Source organism: Thamnophis elegans, unplaced genomic scaffold, assembly GCF_009769535.1.
Source record: "Thamnophis elegans isolate rThaEle1 unplaced genomic scaffold, rThaEle1.pri scaffold_128_arrow_ctg1, whole genome shotgun sequence".
Taxonomy (NCBI): Eukaryota; Metazoa; Chordata; class Lepidosauria; order Squamata; family Colubridae; genus Thamnophis; species Thamnophis elegans.
In genome coordinates, this window is record NW_022473598.1 from 51,378 (window position 1) to 63,562 (window position 12,185).

Here is a 12,185-nt window from a genome sequence, read left to right on the forward strand (position 1 = left end):
AATAAATGGAAATGGAAATGAGAATAGAATAGAATAGAATAGAACAGAACAGAATTGAACGGAATAGAATAGAATGGAATATGGAATGGAAATGGAAATGGAAAAAGAATAAATAAAGGAATAGAATAAGGAATAGAATAGAACAGAATTGAATGGAATAGAAGAGAATGGAATGGAATATGGAATGGAAATGGAAAAAGAATAAATAAAGGAATAGAATAAGGAATAGAATAGAACAGAATAGAATAGAATGGAATATGGAATGGAAATGGAAATGGAAATGGAAATGGAAATAATAGAATAGAATAGAACGGAATTGAACAGAATAGAATAGAATGGAATATGGAACGGAAATGGAAATAGAATAGAATAAGGAATAGAATAAGGAATAGAATAAAATAAGGAATAGAATAAGGAATAGAATAGAATACTTTATTGGCCAAGTGTGATTGGACACACAAGGAATTTGCCTTTGGTGCAGATGCTTTCAGTGTATATAAAGAAAAATAAAATACATTCATCAAGAATCATAAGATCCAACACTTAGTGACCCTCATAAGTTACTCATAAGCAATCAAATTATATTAGGAAACAAATAAAAAATATAAAATTGAAAGATACAAGCAACACAGTTATAGTCATAAGTGGGAAGAGAGAGGTACTAGGAAGGAAGAGAAGAATGATAGTAATAAGGAATTAGCAAATAGTTTGACAGTGTTGTGGGGGATTAGCTGTTTAGCAGAGTGATGGCATTCGGGGGGGAAAAACTATCCTTGTCGCTAGTCGTTCTGGGGTTCAATTATTTAGGAGACTTGCAGAGAAGCCTTAGGAAATTATTAAAAACAAAAATATCCATCCCAGAGCAAGTTAGCAGCCAGCTGGTCCTCTTACTAAGGTCACGACAACACATCTGGCTGTGTCCGTTCAGTTCTCTTTGACTTGGAAAGGGCTTCTAATTTCTATTTTTTTATTTTTGCCCTCTTATCCTCGTGGGCTAGGAAGAGTAACTGGATTGCTGGCAAGATCAGGAGACTGATGAAACTTCGACGGGAACAGCCGCGTCCCATGGCGGAGGGAGCCGGCAGCAGCAGCGAGAGCTTGGCGGGGCCCGAGGAACAGGGGCTTGAGAGTAGAGGTGAGATCCGGAGACATCGGAAGGGTGAAAACGGTCACAAGTCACCGTGGCAAATTTGAAGGGTCACTAAACAGAGCTGTTAAGTCTAAAGGTAAAAAGGTTCCCCTCGCACATCTGTGCCAGTCGTTCCCGACTCTAGGGGGCGTTGCTCATCTCCGTTTCAAAGCCGAAGAGCCAGCGCTGTCCGAAGACGTCTCCGTGGTCATGTGGCCGGCATGACTCAACGCCGAAGGTGCACGGAACGCTGTTCCCTTCCCACCAACGGTGGTCGCTATTTTTCTACTCGCAATTTTTTAACGTGCTTTCGAACTGCTCGGTTGGTAGAAGCTGGGACAAGTCACGGGAGCTCACTCCGTTATGCGGCGCTAGGGATTCGAACCGCCGAACTTTCTGATTGACAAGCTCAGCGTCTTAGCCACTGAGCGTCCCTTTGTTATGTCTAGGACTACCTGAATACAGGAAGCTTAGCTGGGTGTCTGATTACCCAATGCTATTTCCTTGGTGGGGATTTATTTGTCGCCCAGATGACGCAACAACTCGCCTCCGGAAATTGTGGGTTCTCCATCATGGGAGGTTTCTAAAGAGATTTTGGACAACCGTTTGTCTGAAATCGTATTGGGACTTCTGCTCGAGCAGGGGGTTGGACTAGAAGACCTCCAAGGTCCCTTCCCACTCTGCTGTTCCTTCCCTCCCTCCCTCCCATTTTGTTCTTTCCCTTTAAACCTTCATTCCCCCCTGCTTTCTCTCCCCTTCCTTCCTTCCTTCCCTCCTTCCTTCCTTCCTTCTCCATTGCTGGGGGTTTTCAAGAAGAGATTGGGCAAACATTTGTTTGAAATCGTATTGGGACTTCTGCTCAAGCAGGGGGCTGGACTAGAAGACCTCCAAGGTACCTTCCAACTCTGTTGTTCCTTCCTTCCTTCCTTCCTTCCTTCCTTCCTTCCTTCCTTCCTTCAGCAGATAGCAGATAGTTAATCTGCTCTCTCTCGCTCTCTCTCTCTCTCTCTCCTTCCTTCTTCCCTCCCTCCCTCCCTTCCAGAAAAAGATTTTAAAGAAGAGATTGGACAATCATTTGTCTGAAATGGTAGAGGGTCTCCTGCTTGAGCAGAGGGTTGGACTAGAAGACCTCCAAGGTCCCTTCCAACTCTGTTGTTCCTTCCTTCCGTCCTTCCGTCCTTCCGTCCTAAAAAATAAGGTTTTTAAGAACACAGAGTGGGCAAGCGTTTGTCTGAAATCGTATTGGGACTTCTGCTCGAGCAGGGGGTTGGACTAGAAGACCTCCAAGGTCCCTTCCAACTCTGTAATATTCTATTACGCGGACTCCCTTGGGATTCCGCTTCTCCTTCCTTCTAAACCACCCATAATTTAATTCCCAGGGTAAAACATTTGCAATCTCCTCCATTCTCAGATGCTATTTTTCTAGCTCCGCATCTTCCAAATTGTTTTTTTTTTAATCTCCCCCAAAAGTTTCCAGCACGTCCAGCTCGCCGTCTCTTCTCCGCAAAGCAAGCAGCATCGCCAGCCTCCCGGAGAGCCCGCCAGTCCACTTCCGCCGTTGCCGTCTCAGTTCCCGGATGCCCGTAACAGAACCTTCCGGGTCCGGGGACGAAGAAGGGGGCCAGGATACCCCCAGACAGCGTTTTCGGCAACGCCGACTGGGCGTCTTGTGGGGGTCTCTGGAACAGACTGGGGTCCCTGTGGAAGAGTCAGGACCCCCAAGCCAATTGTCCACAACCAGCGAGGAGGAAAGAGGTGAGGCTTGATTGATTGTGTTCTGAACTAAGCTCCTCCTGCTTCGACGACTAATTCCTCGTCCCCTTTTATTTAATTTTGTATTTGTATTTTGTATTTATTGCACATTTATAGGCCGCCCTTTTCCCTGAGGGGACTCAGGGCGGCTTACAATCAAAGGGGAAAGGGAGTGTAGGACAAATACAAAAAGAGATGTGAGCAAAGGTAAATTAAACAGTAAAACACAACATTCACTCAGCATTCGGGAGGGGCAAAAATAAGATTATCCCCAGGCCTGACGGGCTAGCCAGTTCTTGAGGGCTGTGCGGAAGGCCTGGACGGTGGTGAGGGTACGAATCTCCACGGGGAGATTGTTCCATAGTGTCGGAGCTGCAACAGAGAAGGCTCTCCTCCGAGTAGTCGCCAGTCGGCACTGACTGGCGGATGGAATACGGAGGAGGCCAACTCTATGCGATCTGATGGGACGCAGGGAGGTAATTGGCAGAAGGCGGTCTCTCAAATAGCCAGATCCACTACCATGAAGCGCTTTATAGGTGGTGAGTAGGACCTTGAAGTGCACCCGGAGATCGACAGGTAGCCAGTGCAGCTTGCGGAGGATCGGTGTTATGTGGGCGAACCGTGGTGCGCCCACAATCACTCGCGCGGCCGCATTCTGGACTAGCTGAAGTCTCCGGATGCTCTTCAAGGGCAGCCCCATGTAGAGCACATTGCAGTATTGACAGTGAATTCCTCTCCAGCGAAGTCTTTCCTCTCCCGCAGTCTTTCAAGATAAGTCACAATTACCGACCTTGATCAGGCTTGGAGAGGGGCCAGGCCGATATCTTTCAGACACCACAATACTTGGGAAGAATGCAGGAATGAACTAATTGCCTCCTGCAAGCTCCACTCCCCTTGCGCTCCTCTTTTATTCCCTATGGGAGGAGCCATTCACCGTCCACCTGGGGCCTTCCTCCCAAGTCGACCCCTGTTCTTTAGCAGTTCCCTTCGTCTGGCAATTCTGTCCATGCGCAAACTGGGAACAGGCTCCAGCTGTTCTTCTGCCTCACTGATGTCTGATTCTGAAGGCAGTTGATAACTGTCAGACGGGCCTGGCCCTCTCTCTGCCTCCGACACAGAGCCCTCATCAGACTCCAGGACTGGCCCAGGTTCCTCCCCAACCTCCTCACTGTCCAAATAATTGTCCTCTCTGTTTCTCCTTCGTTCGAGGTTACTTCTCTCCTTGATTAGTTGCCATCAATGGTGTAGGCAGAGTTTCTTGCAGGAGATTGGCTAGAAGGTCCCTTCCAATGCTGTTATTCTGAATCACGCACGAGTGTGCTTTCCTTGTAGGCCGGCCACCGGGCGAGGAGGATCCAACTTCAAGCTGCCTCTTGTGATATTCTGATGTTCCCTTCCCACCGACCAGCCACACAAACGCCGAAGCCACAACCGGATTCACAAAGACGCAGAAGCTAGCAAGGGAAGTCCCGTTTCCTGAAAGATATGCGACAACTCTGTGTGGACACGACAAGGCCATCCACTCTGGGGTGATGCCCATGAGTTGCTGGAATCTACTGGTGTTCTCACCGAGGCTTCCCGAGAGCCTGAAGCCAACTCCTTGTCCCGACAAAAAATCCTTTTATTAATTGGCTGTGAATTCTGCTCCTTCACATCCAGCGAAGTCTTTCGAGGGAGGATTTACGGTCACAGACCTTATCTGGCTTGGAGAGCTGACAGGCCGATCTCTGCAGAACTTGGCCAGGAGGCTCGGAGAGTCACGAACCAATGAAGCGAACTAATGGTTCCTCCTGCAAACTCCACTCCTCTTTCGCTCCTCTTTTATTTCCTCTGGGAGGGGCCATTCACCATTCACCTGTGGCCTTAACTCCCAAGTCGACCCCCGTTCTTTAGCTGTTCCCTTTGCGTCTGGCCACTCTGCGCATGCGCACACTGGGAACAGGCTCCAGCTGTTCTTCTGCCCCACTGATGTCTAACTCTGAAGACAGCTGATAGCTGGCATACGACTCTGGCCCCCTCTCTGCCTCCGACACAGAGCCCTCATCAGAGCCTTCCCCAGACTCCAGGACTGGCCCATGTTCCTCCGCAACCCTCCTCACTGCACGAATCTGCTGCCAATGGTGGGCCACAACAACTGGATCCTTTTTACTCTGGTAACTAAACCCCTGTGGACTTTCAACCCCCTTCTGAGACTTATTTTTTTTTTTAGCTATTTGTGGCTTCCTTCTTGTGGCAAGGAGTTTCAAAGGCTGGCAGTCAACCAGCTTTTTTGTGATCAGTGCAAATCGTACCTGTGGCAAGACGGAAGGGTGGGGGCCAAATGAATGTAATACATAAATCTTTATTTTTTTATATATGTATATTAAAAAGGATGTGTGTATGTCCCAGCATAACTCTGGAGTACCTTGAACAATTTCAACCAAACTTGGTACACAGATGACTTACTCTCTGGAAATAAATACTACTGGGGGGGGTGGGGAGACACCCCTGGTGAGCGTGTTTGTGTGTGTGTCCAGCATAACTCTGGAATGCCTGGCCCATTAAGGAGAGCAAGTGCGGTGTCCTAGAGCGGCAATTGCTTGTGATGTCATGGGAGGGAGAAGGGAAAGCCTGGGCCATTAAGGAGTGCGAGTGCGGCGTCCTAGAGTGGCAATTGTTTGCAATGTCAGTTCCTTCGCAGCTTCCTCTGGCGTGCCAGCCGTGATGTTCGCCCTCTAGTGGACCAATGGGGAAGCGCCTGATGGGTTTGGGGCAAAGTGCCAGGATCGTAGAAAGGGCGGGAAAGAGGAGCGCATCGTGGGAGAGGGAAGGGGGGAGGGCAGGGACGATGGGCATGGGGGTAGGGGGAAGAATGACTTTTTTTTTTGCCATGGTTGATTGTGGTGCATCCATATCGGAGGTTTCCAAGAAGAGATTAGACAGCCATTTGTCTGGAATGGTCTCCTGCTTGAGGGAGGGGGGGAGGGTTGGACTAGAAGACCTCCAAGGTCCCTTCCAACTCTTGTTATTCTGTACAGGTATTATTCCTGCACATGTTACCCCTTGACTTACGACTACAACAGAGCCCAAAATTTCTGTTGCTAAGTGAAACATTGATTAATGGAGGCTCCCCCCCCAACTTTGTTGCCACCGTTGTTAAGGGAATCACAGTAGTTGTTAAGTTAGTCACCACGTTGTTAATTGAATCCAGCTTCCCCATCGATTTTGCTTGTCAGAAGATCACAAAAGGGGATGACGTAACCCCCAGGACACTGCGACCGTCATAAATAGGAACCAGTTACCAAGAATCTGGATTTTGATCATGTGACTATGTTGCTGTTAGTTGCGAAGTTGTGTCCGACCCATCGCAACCCCATGGACCACGTTCCTCCAGGCCTTCCTGTCCTCTCCCATCCTCTGGAGTCCATTGAAGCTCAGGCCGACTGCTTCGGTGACTCCATCCAGCCACCTCCTTCTCTGCCGTCCCCTTCTTCTTCTTTTGCCCTCCATCGTTCCCAGCATGAGGCTCTTCTCCAGGGAGTCCTTCTTCCTTCTCATCAGGTGGCCAAAGTCTTTGAGTCTCCTCTTCAGGATCTGGCCTTCTAAAGAGCAGCCAGGGTTGATCTCCTCTAGGACTGACCGGTTGGATGGCCTTGCAGTCCAAGGGACTCAGGAGATAGATAGGTAGGTAGCAGTGGTGGGATTCAGCCAGTTCGCACCTATTCGGGAGAACTGGTTGGTAACTTTCTAAGCAGTTCAGAGAACCGGTTTTTGGAAGAAATCTTTTGTTTTTTCCTACTTTACAGGGCTAATCCTGTAAGGAGGGCAGGAAGGAAACATTCTGGTGGTGTTTCTAGCCTCATCTTTATTGCCCTGCTTACAGAAACTGCCTCTCCGGTTAACCCTTATTACCATTGTAACAACTAAGGCGAAGTGCCCATCGACCTGAGTGACATTGACTTGGCCACGCCCACATGATCACATGACCACCGAGCCCCACCTACCCAGCTGGTCATTAGGACAGAGAACTGGTTGGTAAATTATTTGAATCCCACCACTGGTAGGCAGGTAGGCAGGCAGGCAGGCAGATAGAAAGATAGACAGATAGACTGATAAATAGATAGACAGGCAGGCAGGCAGACAGACAGACAGACAGACAGACAGGTAGGTAGAAGTCCCCTTCTTCTTCTTTTGCCCTCCATCGTTTCCCAGCATGAGGCTCTTCTCCAGGGAGTCCTTCTTCCTTCTCATCAGGTGGCCAAAGTCTTTGAGTTTCCTCTTCAGGATCTGGCCTTCTAAAGAGCAGCCAGGGTGGATCTCCTCTAGGACTGACCGGTTGGATGGCCTTGCAGTCCAAGGGACTCGCAGGATGGATAGATAGAAAAAGGGATAGATGGATAGATAGATAGATAGATAGATAGATAGATAGATAGATAGATAGATAGATAGATAGATAGATAGATAGATATAGATGATAGATAGATAGATAGATAGATAGATAGATAGATAGATAGATAGATAGATAGATAGATAGATAGATGATAGATAGATGATAGATAGATAGATAGATAGATAGATAGATAGATAGATAGATAGATAGATAGATAGATAGATAGATAGATAGATGTAGGTAGGTAGGTAGGTAGGTAGAAGTCCCCTTCTTCTTCTTCTTCTTCTGCCCTCCATCGTTCCCAGCATGAGGCTCTTCTCCAGGGAGTCCTTCTTCCTTCTCATCAGGTGGCCAAAGTCCTTGAGTTTCCTCTTCAGGATCTGGCCTTCTAAAGAGCAGCCAGGGTGGATCTCCTCTAGGACTGACCGGTTGGATGGCCTTGCAGTCCAAGGGACTCAATGCAGGAGTCTTCTCCAGCACCAGAGGTCAAAGACCTCCATTCTTTAACACTCAGCCTTCCTTATGGTCCAACCTTCACAGCCCTCCGTTGCAACTGGGGAAACCATCGCCTTGACTAGATGCCCTTTTGATTGGCAGGGCGACGTCTCTGCTGTTTAGGATGCTGTCTAGCTTTGCCCTTCTGCCAGTTTATGCTGCTGGAGGGTACAAATGTAGGGGGATCGGGTGCAAATCCCCTCTTTTCACTTGTCAAGTGCAATTAAGGGAAAGACACAGATCTGAGCCGAGTTTGATTGACAGGAGATTTTATCTAAAGCTGCACCCGTTTCCCTTCTTAAGTTGCTGTGCCTAAAGACTTAGGGGAAGGTAATCAGTGAAGGGACGGATAACTTAAATAAGATTTTTCTGAAGTCTAGGAAAGAGGAAGCATAAGAAGAAGAAAGTTACTTCTGAAGGAACTCTGCTTTAATTGCAGCGTGTCCTTCTCAGAAACACTTCCCATCACCGACTTTAGAAGAGGGGAGATGTATCTGCTGTGTTTTTGTTTTTTTTCTTGCACAAATAACTTCCTTCCTGTTTTAAGAAGCGTCGCAGTTCGGAGGATCCTTGCAGCTGCTCTGCAAATTTCTCCCTGGCCTTTGCAACCACAGAGAACGGGGAAAAAACGAAAGGGCCGCTTCGTTTTTTTTTCTAGGGCGGGGGAAATGACTTCTTTTTTCAGAAGTCAACTTTGCACTTAAGGGAGCGATCTCGTTCGAAGGACTTTGAATTCCTGTAATATTAACAATGTGGAGATGGCGATGTCTTTTCTCTGCTCTTCTCTATTTTATTCTCTATTCCATTCCATTCCATACAATTCTATATTTTATTCTCTATTCTGTTCTGTTCTATTCCTTTCCTATTCCATTCTCTCTTCTATTTTATTCTCTATCCCATTCTGTTCTATATTTTATTCTTTATTCTATTCTATATTCTATTCTCTGTTTTGTTCTATTCTCTATTCTGCTCTATTCTATTTCTTTTTTAAAAAAGTTTTTTTTTATTTATTTTCCATTTTTAAAAATATAAACATTTCATCTCTCCTTAAGCAGTGTGTTCGCCTGGGTTCAAATATTTCTGTGCAACATCCTTCCACAAATTATATACATTGAACAATTATGCCATATGTAACTCTTCATTTTCTTCATGTATCTTCTAATAAAAATACAATAACACTAAACATGATTATTCTACTGCTCTATTCTATTTCTATGCTATTCTATTCTCTTATTCTATTCTATTCTCTTATTCTATTCTATTCCAATTCTCTATTCTAAGTTCTCTATTCTATTCTAAATCTCTATTCTATTCCAATTCTCTATTCTATTTTATTTTTTATTCTATTTTATTCTATGCTATGCTATTCTTATTCTATTCTAATTTCTCTATTCTAATTCTCTAATTTCTCTATTCTAATTCTCTATTCTATTCTATTCTATCCTATCCTATCCTATTCCAATTCTCTAGTCTATTCTTTCTCTATTCTATTTTAATTTTTCTATTCTATTCTGTGCTATGCTATTCTATTCTTATTCTATTCTAATTTCTCTATCCTATTCTAATTCTCTTGTAATTTCTCTATTCTATTCTAATTTCTCTATTCTAATTTCTCTATTCTATTCTAAATCTCGATTCTATTCTAATTCTCTATTCTTTCTCTATTCTATTTTAATTTTTCTATTCTATTCTATGCTATTCTTATTCTATTCTAATTTCTCTATTCTATTCTAATTCTCTATTGTAATTTCTCTCTTCTATTCTAATTCTCTATTCTATTCTAATTTCTCTATTCTATTTTATTCTAATTTCTTTATTCTATTCTAAATCTCTATTCTATTCTGCTCTGTTCTGTTCTATTCTAATTTTTCTATTCTATTCTATTCTATTCCCCACCTCTCAAACAAATGGAAGAAAGTCATAACATTAAACACAGCTTCTAGTTCTATACTGTACCACTTTGACTTTAGCAATCCTCGGCCGCCAAATACATATTTCAAATAAGGACCCTATTCAGATTTAAAAAAAAAAAATTACAAGATTTTGAATTGGACTTGATACCTGGCGTTTGAGCGAAACCAGCTGAGACTCCAGATGGCACAAAGTGAGCATGGCCATTATTTCTTATTCTATTCTATTTCTATTCTGTATTTTGCTTATTTATTTATCCTATTTATTCTTTATTTTGCCCTGAAAGTGAGATGATCAAATTGTCCAGCATCTGAGGTTTGACAGTGAATTCTTCCCAAACTTTCAGTAGAGTGACTTTGTTGGAAATTTATTCTACCTTATTTTTATTTTTATTTTGTATCCAACCTTTATTGTTTTTACAAATAACAAACATATCTATCACATCTTCCTCCTCCCATTTGCCTTCTCCCGTTTGACAGACACAACCTTGGGAAGTGGGTCGGGCTGAGAAAGGGATTGGCCCAAAGTCACCCAATTGGCTTTCACGACTAAGGCGGGACTAGAACTCCCAGTCCCCTGGTGATTGGCCCAAAGTAACCCAGGTGGCTTTCCTGGTGAAGGCGGGATTAGAACTTGTTTTCTTGCAGATGTTTCTTTACCAAACATCATCAGTGCTACAGGAAACACTTGCAGCAAACCCCACCAGCACTGATGACATTCCCTAGTTGGGTCATGAAACGTCTGGAAGAAAACCATCATTCTCAAGAGAGAATCAAGGACCCCTCAGCCCTCCTGCTCTTCCATCTCCTTCTCTCTACAAACCCCCCGTCTCTTCTAGCAGTGATGACATTACCTAGTTGGGTCACAAGACGCCTGCAAGGAAACCACCAAGCTCAGAGAGCACCAGTCCTCATTTCAACCCTAGGCTGCAAAATATTCTGTTTCATCAGCACAGTAATAATTATTGATCGTGATGTTTTTGGATGGGGAAACAAAGGCACTTTCTAAGAGTCGAGAGTCAGTGTTTCTCAACCTTGGCAACTTGAAGATGTCTGGACTTCAACTCCCAGAATTCCCCAGCCAGCATTCGTGAATGCTGGCTGGGGAATTCTGGGAGTTGAAGTCCAGACATCTTCAAGTTGCCAAGGTTGAGAAACACTGGTCTACTCTAGACCAACGAAGCTTTCTGCAGGTCTCCTGAAAGCAGATACCCCATTCTCTGGAAATCCACTGGAATTTCAGGATCGTTCCAAGGATCGATTAATTTCATTTGTGATCCCGGCTTCTCCCCCCCCCCCTCCACGCAGTGATGCCCCCCTCCCCTCTCGCTTCTGTGGCCTGCCATTCACCCGATTGTAGCTTTAGTGGGCTACATCAACCAGATTTTCTGTTATGTGAGTGTGGGAAGGGTTAGGGACATTGGAGATTGAAAAAGATTATTTCGCACCCTCCTAAATTCCCACTTTGAACGGAAAGAAGAGGATTCCCGGGGGGGGGGGAGAGGCAGCAGCCCCCTCTCCAAATCCGGACCTCCTCCCAACCTTCTATGACTAATAGATTGCTTTCCAGAAGTTGTGGGCGCTCCTTTCCTGAAGGCTTCAAGCAAGGGGTTGGACTAGAAGACCTCTAAAGTCCCTTTTGGCTCTGTTATTCTGTCATTTTGTAAGGGTCTCCTGCTTGAGCAGGGGGCTGGACTAGAAGACCTCTAAAGTCCCTTTTGGCTCTGATATTCTGTCATTTTGTAAGGGTCTCCTGCTTGAGCAGGGGGCTGGACTAGAAGACCTCTAAAGTCCCTTTTGGCTCTGATATTCTGTCATTTTGTAAGGGTCTCCTGCTCGAGTGAGGGGGGTTGGAGTAGATGACCTCCAAGGTCCCTTTTGGCTCTGTTATTCTGTCATTTTGTAAGGGTCTCCTGCTTGAGCAAGGGGTTGGACTAGAAGACCTCTAAAGTCCCTTTTAGCTCTGTTATTCTGTCCTTTTGTAAGGGTCTCCTGCTCGAGCGAGGGGGGGTTGGACTAGATGACCTCCAAGGTCCCTTCCGGGTCTATTCCGATTGATTTTTAAGAAGAGATTAGACAACCATTTGTCTGAAATTGTCCAGGCTCTCCTGCTTGAGCAGTGGGCTGGACTAGGCGACCTCCAAGGTCCCCTTTCCAGCTATTGTTATGCTGTCATTTTGTAAGGGCCTTCAAGTGTCTGTCTTTTTAGCCCGTATCCAGGAGTGAAGCAGACCCTTGGCGGCCCACAACTGCCCCCCCTGCCCCCCCCCAGGAAGGAGAGGGAGGGGGGCTGCAGATGGGAGAGGGAAGAAGCCCTCCGATTGCCCCCACCCTCCCCAAACCTGCAAAAGGAGGGGGGGGCTTCTATGAAAAAGCGCTGCGCTTTTTTCTTCTTCTCCCCTCTACGGCGGGTGACAACTTTCGGGGAGGGTTGGTGGGTGGCAAGAAAGGGGGTCCCGTCGGCCTTCCCGGGGCGGCTCCCCAGATTTTGTGCCTTGCGCTTCCTCTCTTCCTCCTCCTCCTCCTCCTT

The 12,185-nt window shown here is 45.8% G+C and overlaps 1 protein-coding gene across 1 annotated transcript in view; it reads left to right on the forward strand.

The window, feature by feature from the left end:
* The window catches only part of CCDC88B (coiled-coil domain containing 88B), a 34,220-nt gene extending 29,699 nt beyond the window's left edge, over nucleotides 1-4,521 (forward strand). Inside the window, exons 22-24 of the mRNA XM_032238348.1 lie at nucleotides 999-1,135; nucleotides 2,600-2,884; nucleotides 4,214-4,521. Coding sequence (XP_032094239.1) covers nucleotides 999-1,135; nucleotides 2,600-2,884; nucleotides 4,214-4,260 — 469 coding nt within the window. The 3' untranslated portion in view covers nucleotides 4,261-4,521. The remainder of the gene's footprint in view (nucleotides 1-998; nucleotides 1,136-2,599; nucleotides 2,885-4,213) is intronic.
* The last annotated feature ends 7,664 nt before the right edge of the window (nucleotides 4,522-12,185 follow it).